At 43.5% G+C, this 19,221-nt stretch overlaps 1 protein-coding gene across 1 annotated transcript in view; it reads right to left on the minus strand.

Moving 5' to 3' along the window:
• Positions 1–14,763: 14,763 nt before the first annotated feature.
• The window catches only part of NTRK2 (neurotrophic receptor tyrosine kinase 2), a 307,599-nt gene continuing 303,141 nt past the window's right edge, over positions 14,764–19,221 (minus strand). Inside the window, exons 20-21 of the mRNA XM_036923242.2 lie at positions 16,628–16,786; positions 14,764–15,758 (exon numbers count right to left, since the gene is read on the minus strand). Coding sequence (XP_036779137.1) covers positions 15,573–15,758; positions 16,628–16,786 — 345 coding nt within the window. The 3' untranslated portion in view covers positions 14,764–15,572. The remainder of the gene's footprint in view (positions 15,759–16,627; positions 16,787–19,221) is intronic.

Below are 19,221 nucleotides of genomic sequence, written 5' to 3' on the forward strand. Positions count from 1 at the left end.
CTCCTGAATGTCCAACCTGTCCATTACAGGGGCCAATAATGAGCCCTTGGTGTGACACCATTTCTCAAGGAAGCAAAATGGCCACTTGGTGTCAAGTTGACTACACTGGACCCCTTTTATGCACCCAATCCTGCTTCCTTTTCTTCTCCCCCACAGATATTCATCCCAAGGGCACTCCTTAATAAGCATCTTACATGCTGATCTCTATCCCAACACCTGCTTCTCAGGAACCTAACCTGTGACAAGCGTCTGCTAAGTGTCAGGATCTATGCCCAGTGACTTGGACCCGTCTTCTTGGTTATTCCCCACTACACCTTGTGAGAAGTTTTGCATGGTGGCTACTTTTAAGCATTAGGGCAGGAAGCCTCAGAGGTTAATTAACTTGCCCAGGGTTCTATCCATTCTATGTTCAATTGTCTCCAAAGCCATGCCTGGGAAATCTACCAGGCTAAGCTACAGCTATTGTAGGAAAAAAGAAAAGGGCACTAACAATCATTTCCTACCATAGACCAGACATCGTGCTCGCCAACATGCTGTTCAGTTTTCCAGCAACCCAACTGCTGTACAGAGTGGTATCCCCACACTCATACATCTATAAAACCAAGTGTAAGAGGCAAAGTTGGTTCTGGGACCCAGGCCTGTCTGCTCCCAAAGGCAGTTCATTCTCCTATTTGTCAAGCTGTTTACCCTAAGATGGAGAGCCATCCAGGGACAGCATGAGAGACTGGAGGCCCTGAGACACACGTTTACCTAGAAACAGCCCAAGCTTGCAATATTCACTGAGATATCTACCATGAAGATGGGCATCTTCTTTCTCACAGCAAACTTTAGAAACTAAACTCTGTGGTTACCTATAATAAGGGGGCCTATATAATTTTTTATCTGAAGTGTGACACTTGAGAGTGTCATGGGAAAACAGGAGTAAACCAGGAGGGCCATGGGAAAACAGAAATGCAAATGCTACAGCTGAGGAAAAAAACATATTTCTTTGGTGCCATTCTTAGTTCGCATGTGGCTGGTGCCTCTAACCAAACCAATCTATAAGTTGGGTTTTAGGGGAGAGTGCTTCAGAGAGATTCTCTGGCTGACCTTGACTTTAATGTATTAAGTTTTCTCTAACAAATTCAACCATGATCCTGGCCTCTTAATCACACAACCACTTGAGTTCCACTCTGATATAAATACTGTGCATTTCCGATTTGTGGAATTGTTTTCCTTTAATTAAATGAAGGGGGAAGTTGTAGTTATTTTCAACTCTCTGCACAAATTACTACCCAGTAGAAACCGAATAATGTATTGTAAGTAGTACTTATTCTATTTATCGCACCATCATTGATGTGTGTTGGGCTTGTTCTATTTTGGAGGCACTGCCATGGTAACTGGGCTCCTGACAAAGGCCTGTGTCAGAGCAAAGCTTGAACATGCAGAACTTCAGATAAGTGATGAAATAAAGAATCAACATCAGCAGGCTCAGAAATAATAACCTGGAGGATCACGCTTTGCTTCTGGGTGTATTTGTTGATAAAAATGAGAAGTCCTGAGAGGCAGTGCCTAGGATTTACTGGACCTTGAACTGGTCCTGAGCAAAATGGTGGAAGAAAATCTCTTTTTACAATCTTTTAGCTTCCCTGTCAATGTACGTGGCTTTGCATTTTGTTCCATATTGGCCTTTGGGTCAGGCTCACAGTTTCAGGCAGTTAGTAGAAGCTGGTGTTCAGCCTTCAGAGAGCTAGGTTGGTTTGAGAGGACTAGCCTTGAGTCCACAGACCTGAGATGTGGCCCTGGCTTTGCCCTTGACTAGCTGTGGGCTCTCCAAAACTGGGGTTCTGTTTTCCACCTATTCACTTGGATGGGCTTGGGGGGCCTGGGAGCTCTAACTTCCGTGTCCCTCCTGAAGCTGGTGCAAAGGGAAGGCAAAGAAGAATCCTGATTCACCTCTTCTGGTAGAACTAACAGATTCCTGGTTCCTGCAGGGAGTGGGCACCTAAGCTACGCTGTCTATAGTCCACCTCACCAGGGACTGAGGGCACCAGAAGAAAGCCCACAAGAGCAAATCTTTCCCAGTGGGGTTTTCCATTGAATTTTGCTTAGAAACATCAGTCCAGTCACTTCCCAATTTATCACTTCTGAAGAGTTAACGGAGGAACACCAGCGGCGGCCAGATCCTGCTCTGGGTTCTTCCTCTTCCCCCACACCCTCCCCTCCTCTCAGCCCAGACTTGGTGTAGCCCCTGATTTGGGTCTAGGGGTGGCAAGGAGCTCATGTGTTCATGGGAGGCTAGGGGCCCCTCCATAGAACTGGTCCTGAGATTCAGAGCCACAGTGAGAATTCTTTCTTCTCCTTTTCCACCAATGTTTTAGCCCATTTTCATGGCTTCATGAGCTACATTGTTCAGGCTTGAATTCCGTCTAGAAGCAAGATGATCACCACTTCTCGGGAGCCTGCTCCGAAGGACCGAAAATGGACAGCTTGGCAAGGCTTTATGGTTGGCCATGGCCTCAGAGGGGGGCTGATGGAAAAGGTGTCATCTGTATGGACGTCCTGACCCAAGGAATAGTGAACCAGAGCACAGTCTGAAGAGGGAAACTGGAGGGATTTCCTTGCTTATTAAAGAAACGGCCTCTTGGCTAAAATAGAATTTTGAGATTACCTAAGAATCGCCTCTTCTCATCACAGCCATCATTTTCTATGCCCCATACCTGAGAGGTAGCTAGAAAGTTAGCATGGAAGGGTGGGCTTTGGTGACCTCACTGTTCTTTCAATCAATGTGCCTGCAAAAATGCATCACCATCCCACCTCCCCATCCTTGCAGTCTCCCCTCCCCACCCCCCAAAACATTTCTGTCATTGGCATTCCCATTGCCCCTGCCTTGTTCCCAAGCCTCAGCCAGAAGGCTTTATCCTCTCAAGGATTTCCAAAGTTGAGGGGCCCTGGGTCAGAAATAACAGATGTGGGCCTGGCTTTAGAGCAGACCCAGATCTCCTCACCTCTCTCACCTTTTCAGTTTTCTCTGATTGATAATGGAAATCCCACAACTCCCTTTGATCCTGCTTCTATTTCTTTTACCCCAAATATCCCTCTCCCATAAACAACAGAAACGACTGCCTTTCCACTCACCAGCCTTCTCTCCTGAGATCCTAGGTATTTCCAGTTAAGGAAGTCAGCTATCAGGCTTAGCTCATACCTTTCCTCCCTCATTTTATCAATTCTTCCTCCAATTTGTCAAGTATTTCCTGCCTCACTGACACATTTGCTGAGGGGCAGAGTTGGAGATCAAGGAGGTCCTGGAACAACAGGTATGGAAATCTGTTTTAACTAGCATATTTTTAGGTTAAATTAGCAAACTAAGATGCCCAGTGACTGTAATCTTTTGACTTTCCTAGAAGGCAGAGTTCACAATTCTGAAAAATAGAAGAAGGAAAAAAGAAGGAAGGAAAGGAGGGAGAAAAGAGTGCTTGAATGTCTACACCTGGGGTGAATACGTGTAAAGGCAGGAGAGGCCAAGCAGGAAGTAGGGCCCTGGACCCATTCCCAATAAACTTGCAAGAGGAAGACCAAGATAGGACTCTGTATTTTTAGGGGTGATAGAACACTTCCGGTCTGTGAAGGCATGAAATGTTAATTATAGGACCTGTGGATGTCAGCAGAGATCTTTTAAAAGAATAACTTAAGTGCCTAAAATCCCCCCAAGAATACAGAGCCCGTTTTAGAAATGGCCATCAAAGACAACAAAAGCGAAATGCGCAAATGCTTTCTACGCAGGGTGGTGCTGGGCAACCAGCTCCTCCCCCGGCCTCCCTCCACGCTGTTGCTAGGAGACCGAAGGGCTACACTTCCATCATCTCCATACTTGCTGGGAGATTGAGTAATTGGTCTCTGGATGTGCGTGCGCTGCTTCCCAAAATATCTCTTTGAAAAGACATGAGAGGGATGTGGAGCCAGTCAAGAAGATGATGGGGGGCGGATTGTGTCCCCAGAGGGCAGCGGGTTTCAGGAGTCAAAACTGAAGCTGGCTGGGGGAAAGAAGGACCCACGTGGGGGACAGAAATGGAGAGCTGTTACCAGCTTTCCTGCATTCTTTCTCACCCTCAGGTTTGTTATTTGGGACTGATCTCCTCAGTGGAGGCTGGAAATTGGTGGGGCAACTAAAATTTAGGGAGACATTCTGTTTGGCTTTTCATTCTAACTATTGAGTCACAGCAACAGAAATACTTTAATTTTAATTTGTAGCTATTTAAAATGTACACGCACACACTTTATAGTGTTCAGTTACAGGTGTTGAACCCCGTTTTGTGGGGAAGGGGGTGAAGGGAGAAATAGGGCATGCAGGGGACATACAGCCCCACACACCTGCACACCGGCCACTGCATGAGAACCCCAGCTTCAGCTGCAGGGAGAAAAAAGAAATATAACATTAAGGCTCTCGCTGTAGGGTCTCTGGGAGTTAGGAAGCCTGGGGATGAGATTCAGTAGTGCTCCCAACAGCTACACGACTATTCATGACCCTTCTGCGCCTCAGTTTCTTCATCTGTGACCCGACAGAAAGGAGCTAGTACATCCCCAAATTACTCTCCAAATCTATACAGTTTTATGGGCATGTACCTCTAGTACCACCTTCTCGTCACAGCCAAGGGACAATGTGACGTCTCATTTCTTTGGAGAGGTCTTCAATTCTCTCCTTTAATTAATGAGGAAAATCTGGTTGATTCCTGCAATTTGATTTTTTTTCAATATCTGTTCAATTACTCTTGCTACATGTCTTGAAGAGCAGATATGAAAGTGGAATAACTAACTTTTAACTTCTATTATTTTCCTTTGTGTCACACTCTTCATACAAAACCTAACAACATGTTCAAAAATCCAGTTTTTAATAGCATCAGCTTGTTTTTTTCTTTTTTTAACTAAGGGAAGAGGTTGGGAAGAAGCAAGAGATTCAGAATATATTGACACTATATCTTGATCTTCTAAATGAGAACTACGAATCCAGGAGTTTTCCCTAAAGTCACTGGCCAGATGACTGAGTGTTCTAAAATTCTTTCAAGAATTAGTAAATTTGCTGTCTAGTTCCCTAACTCACGGACTGTGGCCAGACCCTTATCTGTAAAATGAGGGAAAAAAAGACGGTGTGCTTCAATCCTCATAGGAATGTTAGGAGGCAAAATGATACAATGTATGTAAATGCACTTTGGAATGTAGAAAGGGTGCATAGAATGCTTTGCATTTTTTTCACTGCAAGTCTGAGAAATTTATTCATTTATTCAGAGAGCATTTTCTGAGGTAGTGTTGCCACCAGGCCCCTGTCAGGTATTCATTCATGTGCACATGCACATGGTCAGTGTCATCCATTGTCCACCCTGTTCCACAGTCACAGGGCAAGTGACTCCCAGTTACTGCAGATAATTGAATTCTCAACGACCGCGCCCCCGAATACTAGACATTCTCTTAGGCTGAACCTTTGCACAATGTGAAAAATGCTCTCAAATCACTCCCACGAGTGTCTGTCTTATTTTGTTCTCAAACACTCTCAGTGACACAAACCTCAGACACTTTACTTCCTGTGCTAATGAATGCCAGCGCCTAATCATTGTACAAGCAGATGTTCCTTAGGAAAAACAAATAGAATTCAGACTATCTTTAGGATGGCAAACACCCCCACCCTTGGGTGAGCAGACAAATGAGAAATGCCTTTCACCTTTTTTTCTCTCATCAGAGATGGCAAAGCTCACTGTCCCACGGAAGGTCCGAATTCCCTCATTTTCCTCGTTTTTCACCGCACCTGGGGAGATTTTGGCCACCCTTGGATAAAAGGGCTGTGGAGCTCCGTAAGTTGTCTTGACACCACTGACAGCTGATCCGAACTGTGGAAAAGAGGAGACTCCACTTCAGTCTATCGGATCCCTTAAAAAGTTATGCTGTCCTTGTGCTAAGAATGAGTTGAAGCTTGGAGACTAGCTTGAGAGAATGAGCTGGTGTAAAAAAAAGAGGAGTCAGGGAATTTGGGGCTGGGCACCAGGCAGAGCTGGGTTCCTTGCCCTTTCTCCTGGGTATTTGGCATGCATTCTCGAGTTTTCTGTAGGGGGATGGATGGGGGAGGAAGAGCACAAGGGAGTCATGAAGGGATGCCAAGAAATCATGAATAAGAGTTCTTCTGTGCACGCCCAGGAGAGCTGAGCCCATGGGAGGCAGATGTTGGTTCTGGACTATGGAAGCTCTATAAAATGCAAACAGACCAGAGAGGTGGGTGGGTGGAGAGGAGGGCAGGAGGAGGTGTTCAAATACATTCCCTCTCACTATGGCAGGACCCCCTGGCAAAGATGTGCAGAGGATCATCTTCTGTGAGTCCCTGTGGATCTGAGATGCTATAGAAGATCCAGGAGGGCCACTCTAAGCCCTATACATCCCCTACTCTACAGTCATGATTTGTCTCCAAAAAGGCCTGTCCCTGAACCAACTATGAAAGTACTGAATGACTTTGCAAAGAGCTTTTTGAAAGTCCACTGTGGAAAAGTCCCCTGGTCAGGATGAATTGACCAAAAATTGCCATCATCCTAAAGATGCTACGGAATTATTTTTATGCTTTTTCATTTGGCATAATTGCTTATTCCAGCAAGTGTAGAGGGACCTTAATCTCGTACTTCTGAAGATATGGATTCGTCTTTGAAGGGAAACTGCCATGGTAACTCAGTCATCCACCTGAAATTAAAACCTAGCCAATTTATCTTCATTCATGGTATCCTTGTTTTAGCTGATTAGGACTCATTGATTGATTGATTGCCTTGAGCACTGGGTCATGAAGCTTTGTAGGAAACTTATTTTCTGAGAGAACATGTAGTTCACTACTTGACCTCTGGGATACTGACGATCTACTTTTCAAAGCGCTCTAGCGCTCCATCTAACATTCTTGACCTTCAGTTCTAGGCCCTTCTCTTTCTGGCTCACTCTCTGCTCTTTTTTGAGTGAAGTTCTAGGTCAACACCAGGTATTTCTGTCTAATGGTTGAAATTCTGGGACCAAGCCTTATCATCCCCTGGAACAACACTTGTCTACCCTATTTGCACAGTAGAAACACCTAGAGAATTTGAAACAAAAAACAAAACAAAACAAAAAGCAACCCTGTGTCTTGTCCCACTTAGACTGATAGAAACTAATTCAGGGAGAGGCTTAAGCTTCCACATTTTTCAAAGTTCTCCAAATGATTCTGATCAATAACAAAAGCTAAGAAGAACTGCTCTTACTATTTGCCTTGCCAGAAAAATAAGACTGTGTGAAGAGAACCTTCATCTCATATTAGGAAAGAATGCTTTGATATTTCCAGGGAAGTTGGAAGACTGAGCAGGTGCACAAAGCCTCCCACTTGGTTATGAACACACATATATATATTGATAAAATATAACAAAAAGGGAGAAAGGAAAAGAAAAACCCACAGGAGCCAAATGGAACTAAAAGCCAAATGAAGGTCTTGGAGGCAAAGCCTTGAGAGCAGATCGTCCTAATGCCAAGTGGACCGGTGCCAGGGAGGAGGTGGGCTCTGGGCATGGTCGTGGTGTGTCTACGGATATCTGTCCTAGATATGGGATTCTCAGCTGTGGCATGAAGATCCACTGGATTGTGATGGATAGGAAATTAGAAACTTTTCTCATATTTCCTGGGTATCAGTGAGCCCTTAATTGCCCCTGAAGGATGACAACTTGAGTCACATATAACCTGATTTAAAAGAAATGAAGAAAGTGGCATTTCCCACACTGGGTTTGCTATCCACAAACCCCTATTTACTATAGGGGAAAAGGCTAAGTTGTCCACAGGGAGGTTGATACTGTCTGTGTGGCAGTTGACTTTAAAATCACCACCCAGATTTCACTTCCTAACTCTCTAGTCTCCTTGAATCTTGAATTTTGGCATTAGGTCCCACTGATAACTTCACTCCTACAGGGCTGAGCTGTTGAATTGCTTTCTACCAGTACCAAGGGCCTGGAGCTCAGACCTTAAACACCACAGCACATGGTCAGCCTGGCAGGGCTTCCCTGTGCCAACCAGGTGTCTGCCTTTCTGCCTATTGCCTGTGACCCCTGATTTTGAGGATTACATGACTACCTTCCTGGCAAATAGTAAGCACTTTATTTACTGGTCAATTTCCTTTGACCTAACTTTTTGTCAAGTTTCTTAAGTCCCAGTGCTCAGTTTTCTCATCTGCAAACTGGGGATAATCATAGCACCTTCCTTTCAGTGTTGATATAAGAGTTGGCTGAGTTAACATACAGCAGTGAGATGACTGGTGGCCTCCAAAAAGATGTGCCCATGTAGTGATCCCTGGAACCTGTACAGGTGACCTTACAAGGCAAAAGACGTAAGGATTTTGAGAGGAAAGGTTTATCCTGGACTCTCTGGGTTAGTCTTAAATGCAACCCCATGTATCCTTATACAACAGACACACAGAGCAGAGGTCCCACAAAGAGGAGGAGGAGGCAGAGAATGGTGTGATGTGGACATGGGCCAAGGGACCTTGGAAACCACCAGAAGCTGGAACAGATAAGGAACAGATGCACCCTTAGAGTCTCCAGGGACAGTGAGGCTTCACTGATGCCTCACTTTCAGACTTCTGGCCTCCAGAACCAGGAAATAATCCATTTCTGTTGTTTTAAGCTTCTCTGTTTGTGGGACTATGTTGCAGCTGCCACAGGAATAGGTAACACCCTGGCATGCAGTAAGCATTTGTTTCATTAGTCAGTCTCTTCTAAAGTGAGGATGCCTGTTTTAACGTGGTTACTAATCGCAATAGTTCAAATGTGTGTTCTCATCCAGGAAAGCAGGCATCCCTATGGCTAAGTGAAAGGAATATGCTTGAGAGAACACTGGACAGGGTCTAGAGAGGAGCAGGTGAGAGTGCTGGAAAGTTTAACATTCAGTTTGGAATTTAAACTGATACCATTGTGACTGTACCAATAGTAGGAATCGAAAATGTAGTCTGGTAGAGGTTTGGCTCTTTAATGGATTCTGGCTGGCCAGGGTGTCAATGAAGGTTTAACCTTCATCCTTTAACCCACTTTCTCTGCATGGATATACCCTTCCATCCCATTGAGTCACACACGATTCTTTTTGGACTTTCAGACAAGTTGTTTCCCCCCTTTACCCAGCTTTGAATTCCCCAAGTCCTTTCTGAGTTTTAACCCGGTTGTTTTTTTGTTTTTTTTTTAACTCAAGGGAAACTTAGTTGCACCAGTGGGAAGGGTGTTTTCATGAGGCAATGTTCCTGAGGAGTTGGATTTGGGAACAGTCTACTGCCAAACTTTAAGGTCCTGAAGCCTCCGTCAGGAATGTGGCCCAGATGTCTCCTGTGCCTCTCAGAGGACATCAGGGAAGAGGCCAGACCTTGAGAAACATAACCATGAGATGCTGAGAAATAAAAGTGTGTGTGGGTGGCTCTAAGTCGCTGGCTACACCACCTGTGTCTTGTCCTTCTTCCCCTTCTAGGTGGAAGCACTGGTTAAGAGAGAGGCCAAGAGGGTGTGGCATTTTCAGTTCAGGTCATTATGATCCTCAAAGCTGCCCCAACTCTAGGATGCCACAATGCACAGCATTTCTCTTGGTAGAGTTCTTAGGTCTGATGTGTTAGAAATCTTGGTGATTCATCTTCTCACTGTGTGCTGTCCAACACAGGAGCCATGAGCCATCATGTCACTACTCAAATGTAAACTAACTGAAGTTAAATCAAATTCAAAATTCAGCTCTTCAGCCACACTGCCACATTTCAAGGGCCAACTAGCCATACCAGACAGTGTGCAGACAGAAGTGCAGAAAGTCCTGTTGGACAATGATGTTCTAGTAATTCAAGATACAAGTTGAAAAGGGTCAGGTTATGAAGGTGTCAGCCAGGGACTTTGTACCAAAGGCCACTTACTCTCATTACCTTCAGTGAACACTGCAGGCATCTTCAGTGACAGACAGACAGACAGAAAAATGAACACACCATGCCTTATGAAAATTCAATACATATTTAAAGTAATCATCATGTCATTTCCAGTCTCTCTTTTGGAGGGATGTTATTTATTGTAAGACATCATTTTTATTAAATACACTGTAATACAAGAGACTTTCCATGTCAGGTTGAGAGAAGCTGGTCACATGATTCACAAACAAAACTTTTTTTTTTTTTTTTAACACTGATATTCTGGTGTCACTTTGAAATCAGCCAAGATGCAGTGGGTCTTAGTAAAGCAATGGACCTCAAAACAGATTGCAAAACAAGAACCAGTAAGTATCAGCACAGAGACGTCACATTAAAAAGAAAAAATAAAGCAAATGAGAAGAGGGTTTCAAATACCAGGTCACAATTTAAGGGGCAATATATCCTCAGAGAGACAGTGAAATGTGTGTGGTGTTTGTGTGTGTGTGTGTGTGTGTGTGTGTGTGCACAGCCCAGATATATACAAACATCTCTCCATGTACAGAAGCAAATGCAGAGAGAGTCCACATCTCTAGGCAGATCTGTAAGTGATAGGTAATGATCAATGAAGGCAGGGAGCAATATTTCACCATAATTTGGTCATTTGTCAGGGGATTACAGATTTAAAATCCACATTTAATTCAAAGACCTTGTATTTAAAAACATGTCCAGTTGTTTTATACATTTTTAAAGCAATAGTAAGATATACAAGCTGCAAGATGTAGGCCTTTTTACATTTCATTTCATTTTCTCTAATTTCTTTATCCAGTTCAAACATGTGGCTATTAGCAGCGTTTATTATGCTTGCTCCAGGATGTTGGATCAGCCAACCTTCACTCAGCATCATTTTTATTAATGCACAGACCAAAGAAATAAAACAAACACAGACCTGGCCTAGAATGCATAGACTTAAAAAATGACATCCCCATGTTTTCCCATGTCGTCTCCTGAGACATATGTTAAGATGGCAAAATAGTTGCTTGGTTGCTGTTGTGAAGTTCACAGTGTTTTGCCTGCAACACATATACATATATATATATATTTTTTTGCTTTGCTTTGTGTTTGTGATGAATGGAGCAAAAATAAATAAATAAATAAATAAATACAAAAGTAAATAAATAAAAGGAAAAGGGAAAACATGCAAAATGCTAAGAATATTCAAGAACCTTGGACTTGAGCAGCAGTGATTCATTCCAGCCCTGACAAGAAAATACCCCTCATATGCTGTCTTATTTAACTACAAATCCCTCCCACCACTAATTCTTTAGAGTAACACCTGCTTTCACAGCCTGGGAGTCTCCTCATTCCACTATTACGCATTGGGAAGAAACTGCTTTAACTCTCATTTAGCCATCTGAGAAGTGGGGTCATTGGCCATTCCTCTGGTGAGATTTTCTGTAACAGTGATGTAGGGCCAAACCAGAGCTCAACATTGGAAATAAAAGCCCATACGTGAGGGAAAAACACAAACAGGAGAATTGAGAGGGTTGTGTGTATGCAATCTTCTGTGTGGTTAGATACAGAATTTAATGTTACTGGTGTTATAGAAGGTCCAATTTGCAAAAAGAAAAGTGTCTTTCTGACCAGGGGTCCTTTTTGTCATGGCTCTTTGCAAAGGACAGCATTTAACACGGTTGTGGCTTACATCCTCACTCAGGTGCAGAGCTCCTAGGAGCCACTCACCTCACTATGGGGTCTTGGATTTCTCACCATTGGCCTTCAAGGCACTGGGCTTCCAACATTCCAGTTCTCTTCTGGAATGCCTGGGCTCTGGACACCAGTGTAAAGGATCACAGTGGGATAAGGTGAGCATAATAAAAATGTGCAAAAAGATGAAAAAAAAATTTCCCTTCCTAGACCTTTACATAAGGAGACCAATTTCAGTCTGCATTTTCCTTTGCAAGGAGCCAGAGAAAGGACACTGTGTAGTAGGATGGCTTTGATTCAGTTGTTTCTGGAAGCTCATTATCTTAAATATGTCTTCCACCTGTGCAGTACTGCACAGAGTTGAGAAGTGCGATGTGGTCCTATGCACATGGAGAACGGAAGCACTAATGGCAACATTACGTTAAAAAGTTTTGGTTATTTTGCAGATTTTAAGCAAATTATTCATACTGCACCCTACTTACAATTATCTCTATTACCGTGTGCCTATAAATTTATACATAAGTATACAAACACACTGTATATTTGTGTTTGGATATGTATAAATCGAATATTTATAACATACATATAAATACAGGGGGTGCTGATGTGGACACATATGTATAATATGAATTCCAATATAATGCTTTATAGCATAGTTCAAAACATTTTCTAAATAAGCCTGATTATGATATTGGTTTAGGGTACAAGGATTTAGAGGACGCTATGAGCATGACTGTACATCTTGGTATCTCAGCTGCTTGTCATCTGAGGCATTCATTTTGTTCTAACTTCATGTACCGCTTCATGAATTTGTTAGCCTGCTTTCTTTCCTAGACTGCTTGTTTGTATACTGGAGTCTCTAGCGGACAGAATCATGAACTTCAGAGTCAGAACACTCAGTCCCAGTGGTGCCCGAAGTTAACCTGCAGATGTCTAGCATGCCATTTAACTTCTCCAAGTCTCACCTTCCTCACCTATCAAAACATGGGCACAATTTACTAACGTATGTGAAAAGCATTCGGAAACTATTAAACACTTTGTAAATGGAAACAAAGTTTGGCCTAGAGAATTAGGTTTGTCACTAATACTGTTGTAGCTTTGAACACATTTCATGGGAGGCCATATTCTGTGATTGTTACATTTTAGAATAAAAATGCTGCTTTCCTAAAAACTTAAAAAGCATGAGAAGAGGGGATGGTGAAGGAACAGTGATGAATATTGTAAGATATTCTCTGGTTTACTTAGCTACTTTGAAAGCAATCTTGTATTCTTTCAATGCAGGATGTCTCTGAAATCAGTACATACTCCTGAGACAACAGAGGAAAAAATAAAAATAATAATAATCAGCAGTATAAATAAACATAAAACTTTGCACTTGCATAGAACCTTTCATTTCAAGACCTTGAGGGACTTGTCAGAAGGCAAGGAGAAATTTTTTTTTTTTTTGCTTTTCTCCTCCAAAGGAAAACACTACACTGGAATGGAATGGAATGCTCCCCTCTTTTCATTTGCTTTAAACAAATCCTTCTTCCAAAATTGCACTGTCCTCCTAGAATTTGATCCCTTAGCATATTACCTCTTTTGCTCTCTGGTAAAAATAAAATAAGTACCTCGCAGCTTCTTCCCCCAGAGCAGCTGATCAGTCACCCAGAATGACAAACCTGTGTAGGTTTTCAGACCATCGCTGATGGAATCTAGAAAGGTTTTGTACAAATCTGCCCCTTCTTCACTGTTTCACAGAGTGCCACGGTGTTTTTAACAGTACCATGGGTCCTTAATAAGATATATACGTGCAGGTATATATCATGGAGATATGGCTTTCGTTATATTATTATGTGTATTCTGGAGGGGTGTTTTTTCACTGACAAAGAGAACAAACAACTCGACTGCCATGTCTCATTGGCCAGCACAAAACCTGCAGGGACTGTAGGGTTCGTCTCATTCCAACCCCCTTCACTTGTCCACAGATGGCTACTGGATTTCCTTTTGTTGTCTGTTAATTGACATGTTTGGTTTTTTTGAGAACTGGTGTTTGAAGCTTATAATGGAAAATAAAGTGCTCCAGTCATAAAGCAAAACCTAAATAGAGCAATTGCGCCTTCAGAAACAAATAGGAAATAAAATGACTTAAGGTGAATTAAAATCACTCCCTTTCAATCTGGCTTGTGTTGTAAAGAAGTCAAGTTAGCAAAAATCCCCTCACAGAGGGTAGCAAGTTTTCTTGAGGAACAGAAACAATTTTCTTCCTTAGTATAACTGGTCATCAAACAACTGCAAATTTCTGTTGAAATTTACAACCTCTTTTCACAAAACCTGTGTCTATGCCCAGAAGCACACCACAAAACTTGGTCTGGGCATAGCCTCCCATTGGCATGCTGTGCCTAATTTTTTATTTTTACTTCTTTTAATGGAGTGAAGAAAACAAAACAGCATACTGACAACGGAGTACACTTGGAATGAAACCACTCTCCCAACCAGAGCCTAGAGCACGGTCTTGGCCTGTGTACACTGAACAACAATGCATGTGATGTCCCAGGGTGAGTCGGCTCTCCCTCGGGGCTTGACGCAGCCCTTCCCACAGACAGTTCCACTGTGGGTTTGAGGGGGTGAGGACATCCAGGCTTCAGAGTCCATAATTGTTAAAACCCATCACCACCATATGACCTAGAAACGTTTATACTCAGCTAATGAACTCCATTAGCTTCCCTAAGTATATAAGGTATGTACCTCTTACGGATCTGCTCTACGTATTGGATCACAACGTCTGGAGCAGTAGTTTCCGCACACAAGGTAGTAATCAACAGAGACCATGCACGATTTTACTTGCACATTTAAAAGAATGGAATGGGTTGGAGGGTAGAGGTCGGAGGGAAGTGCTATCTGAAAAGTTCAATGTAAGAGAAACTTGTCTCCGAATTTATAGCTTGTCCCATCTGTTCCAAGTCCTTGGCTTTCCCACCTGACTTGAAATGACCTCTGGACCAGAATCCACCACTTTCCAAATGAACTTGACAAAGCCTCGGTGGTTAACACTTGGAAAAACAATCCAGTGCCATCACAGGGATCTATAAAGACCATCTGAGCATTGGAGGCGCCATCTCGTGTCTCATGAAGCCATCTTTTCTGTCTACTACACCCTAGTGTTTCTGGTGATGGGAAAAGAATAGTCCATGGCACAGAGTTCAACAGTCTTTTTACTCCTCAGATAGGTCCTCAGGGAAAGGTGCCAGATATATCCCTCCCAGCGAACAGTTGCTGGTTTTCTCCTAAGGACTGACTCCGGCTGATCCCAGGGGTTGTCTTTGTTCCTCCCATACTGCAGTTTATCATAAATCTTCTTTCTCTCTGGTTTTAATCTCCCATAGATAAAGGCTTCCCAGGTGGAACACAACTTTTCCTTTTTCATACACAGGCTTAAACCATCCAAAAACAATAACAGTAATAATAATAATAAATAAACAGAAGTAAATCCATAGAAACTCTCGATGTCTGTACAGCAGAAGTGACAAAGTTTAAGTCAAATATTTGTTTTCCCTTTTTTTCATCCACATCAAAGGCAGGAATACAAGGCATTGTTAGTTGTGGTGGGCAAACTGGAGTGTCTGCTGATAGAACAAATTAGGTTGGTTAAGGCCTTTGTCTATGCAGAGTTAATAGTAATGCAGAAGCCAGATTGATTCCAAAAGAAGGGGTAAGGACTGTGAAGCAAAGAAGACAAAAAAGGAAAGAGAAAACAAAAACTAGGAAACAAACCGAGGGAGATGACAAGAGAGACAAGAGATAATGCCAAAAAGAGGTCCACACTGCGTCTACGGATGGGGAAGTCCACATCGCTTCCCTCCGGAAGCCTTCGGGGTCTTGGTTGTTCATACTGTCAGAGTGAAGAACAGCAGACTGATGGCATCCAGCAGCTCTTGAAAGACGTTCATTCTCTCGGCCCATCTGAGGAGTTACTTTGGGAAGGATCGGTCTGGGGAAAAGGGCCCTAGCCTAGAATGTCCAGGTAGACCGGAGATGCCTTGGCCAAGTTCTGAAGGAGGGTGTGGATGCCCTTGATGTTCTTCCTCATGTGGGGCTCTCGCTGCCAGCACCCCAGCATCAGCTCGTAGACCTCCTGGGGGCACGTTCGAGGTCGCTGTAAGACTCGGCCCTGAGTGATGCATTCTATCACCTGGACGGGGTGGACAGCAAAGGTAGGATCAGATGAAAGGAAAAACAATGCAGATAAAGCGGAGGTCAGTGCTGCGAGAGGGCTGCTCAAAAGAACCCGCTCAGGATAACATTTCAGAAGGAAGAGAGCAGTTGGTATGGGTTGATATATATCATGGTTCATCTGATTGGTCTATTTTTCAAGCCACACAGATTTCACCAAACTGGTGGTGAAGTGACTTATCTGCATGGAATGCTCCTAAACGTCCCCCTGGAATTAGCATGTATTTTGGTTGTATTGGCCTGAGATGCAAATGAATCACCTTGGTGTCAGGGTGCTGACTGAGGAGGGAACACCCAGCTCCTGAAATGAGGGCTCATGTTGGATAATGGAACAGGGAAAAGATAGACCTGAAGAAGATGTAAAGTACCTGATCAAGAAGCTATGCACCCAAAATAGACATTTTGCAAAAGGATTTACAATAGGGAAACAAAAAGCTTGCATTTCTCACTAGGAATGAGAAATGTGCAAAAGGGAATTGAAGTGTGCAAAAAGGGAAGAACCTTGAAACCTTATAGGAATAATCCCAAAACACTAGGGGGACTCCCAGGGTGCCAGGATGCCACATTTGCTATCATTTAGATGAGACACACAAAATGATTCCTTGGTCTCATCACCCGAAAACCACAGGCAAAAAAACACTGGGCTTTTCTTAAGAACTCTCAAATTTGGAGAGTGACTATACTTCGACCATGACATTTAGGTGCACAGCAGGCCCTTTGGGAGGTGCTGCTCCCAAAAAAAGCCACATAAGATCGTGTCCTGACTCTCAGCCGAGGGATGTCTCTCATCGTCTGCCCCCGGGGGGTCTTGCCCCTCCCACTGCACACCTCGTTGTTTGACAGCTGGTACCAGGGCTGTTTGCCATATGTGAAGATCTCCCACAACACAACTCCCAGGCTCCAGACATCACTCTCTGTGGTGAATTTCCTATACATGATGCTCTCAGGAGGCATCCAGCGGATGGGCAGCATCGTGTGGCCACCGACCTGGAAGGAAAGGGGTGAACAAGCAGGCATCAGTCACCCCAAAACCAAGTTCCCACCATCAGAGAGAAAAGTGTGGAAGGAAAATGTGAGGGGACATATTTTCCTTTTATTTATATTTATTAATTTTAACTGTTTATACACAAATAAGGGAAATACAATTTCTTTGTAATTTCAAGCAACTGAGACTGAGGGCAGAGAACAGTCAGAGTATTTTTTATATTACTTTCAATTCTCTTTCTTTGGAAACCAGATAGGAGCAGAGAGGAATGCTCAAATACTTCCTGGTGTGAGGATTGGCCAGGATAACCGGATGCGACTCTGTATCCAAAATGACCCACCAGGTGACTCTTGTTTAGCAAGGCTAGATCTTTCTCTCACTTTGAGGTGTTGGCACAAGTGCCCAGTGCTGCCTCAAACACTCTTGCCGGAACCCATCAATGGGCAGGGCAGAAATTATTATTTCCATTTTACAGATCAGGCAACTGAGGTTCAGGTTGCTATGGACACACAGAAGTCAGGTCTTTGGACTCTGAGCTCTGGATTTTCCTCTAAGACAGAGGATTGCAATTGAGCTTGTTTACAAAAGTAAATGAGTATGGTTTTGAAAAGCGCATGTTCAGTAAAAACACTGAGGCTGAGGCATTAGGTGGCAGGAACATTAGTACAGGCAAAGAGAACTTTGACAAGGAAGCCTTGCTCATGATTTCTTAATTCTTAGATAAAGGTTAAGAATTTCATTTGCAGGTTTGTAGCCTACCAGGGCTGTCTGATTTTAATACCATGACCATATTTCTGCACCACCGCCCTATGGGTAGCAGTTTTTTTTACTGCTGGTAGATGCCAGAACCACCAGGCCAAATTCACAGCCTGATGCCAGGGCAGCTGGTGTGCTCCCAAGACAGCAGGGGCTAGACCTCACTGGCAACTCTCAGTCCCCAAGATCTGAGACCAATGCCCATAGAGCACCTGCCCAATTATAATTCTTAATATCCATTCCTAACTCACTAAAAGAAGGAACTAGTCAAACAGTGCCTGAAAAATGCTGCTCAACTCCAGAGCCCAAGTTGCTGAGCGTGTTAGGAGGTTTGATATGCTTGGTGATTTCAAAAGCAAAGGAGGTGGGTGGTGTCTGTTTTGGTTTTTGTTTTTTCCATTCTTTGTATAATGACTCCAAATCTGACAAGCAAGGACATAACTTGCTTGGCAAAGGGTTAAGGTTTCTCCTATCTTCCTAATTCAGCTTTGAATACACCGAAAGCTCATCCACTGAGTCCAGGCCAGTCGCCTTTTATCAGCTTTCAACTTCTTCACTTGCTTCTCACCCAGTGGTGACAGACAGTCACTGTTCAATGGCACAGATTTCCCTCGTGGAGCTGCCTGGACATGCCAGAAGGTGATGACAGCCCTCACCGTCAGGGTCGGTATTCACAACACAGTCTGATGACAGAGACACTGACCGACCAGAAAGGATGCTGGTGGTCTTATCAGCACAGCCATATTGCCATGTTTCTGGCTGACCGGGTATCTGCCCAGCTCACAGTCCTATAACCCCCCCTACCCAGGACTTTGGGAGAAGAAATCTGCCAATACACAAGGAGTCATCAAGTTTCCAGATATTCACAAGGACTCAGGGCACTAAGTGGAAGGGTCCCCCCATTTGTGGCAGTTCAGGGAGCTACATGGCACAGAGTTACATGGACTGAGGGGTCGCTGCCTAGATTTTAGTGAAAAGGACACAATTATTTGTTTTATGGGAACAGTGAAATTAGAATCCAGATTTATTATCAATGTACCGTTGGTCTGTGGAGGTAGAAAGAGGACTAGGATGTTATGGACTAACGCCATGTTCTTTTGGGTACTGGGCCCTCAAAATATTTAGCCAGCTCCATGCAAGCATTCTTAGGTCAAATGGGTCAAACATACTATAAACTGTAACTCTCCCCACTTCTTGGAAATTCAGAATGCACAGAGCCTCCTTTAGGTATCTCAGGAGAATTAATTTCGTTTAACTTAGTGAATTAAACTAATTTAAATGTGTGTTTGTGGGAGAAGGAGAGAGACAGAGAACCACTTACATACATTAAGAACAAGGCAGCTGAAAAATACACTCCGGGTTGTGTTAACCTAGCAAGATGCCACGCTCCCATATTCCTGGTGCCCTCACAGCTGCAATGCAGCGAACATCACTCTATTCAGGACTTTAGAAACTCCCTTTCAGCGCACACTCTGGTGCACTATTTCCTAGGTGGGTGACCTTGACCAGCTGCCAAACCTCCCTGTGTCCTAGTTTCTTCAGCTGTGCAATGTGGGTAACAGTCCAGACCTCCCCTATTGTAAGGTAAATACTCAAGCAGACAATGTCTGTCCAAGTGCTTTATAAATTTTAATGCACTAAATACGTTCGTGGCATAGCTTTCCTTTTCTGTAAACTTTTC

Source organism: Manis pentadactyla, chromosome 3, assembly GCF_030020395.1.
Source record: "Manis pentadactyla isolate mManPen7 chromosome 3, mManPen7.hap1, whole genome shotgun sequence".
In the NCBI taxonomy this organism is placed as follows: domain Eukaryota; kingdom Metazoa; phylum Chordata; class Mammalia; order Pholidota; family Manidae; genus Manis; species Manis pentadactyla.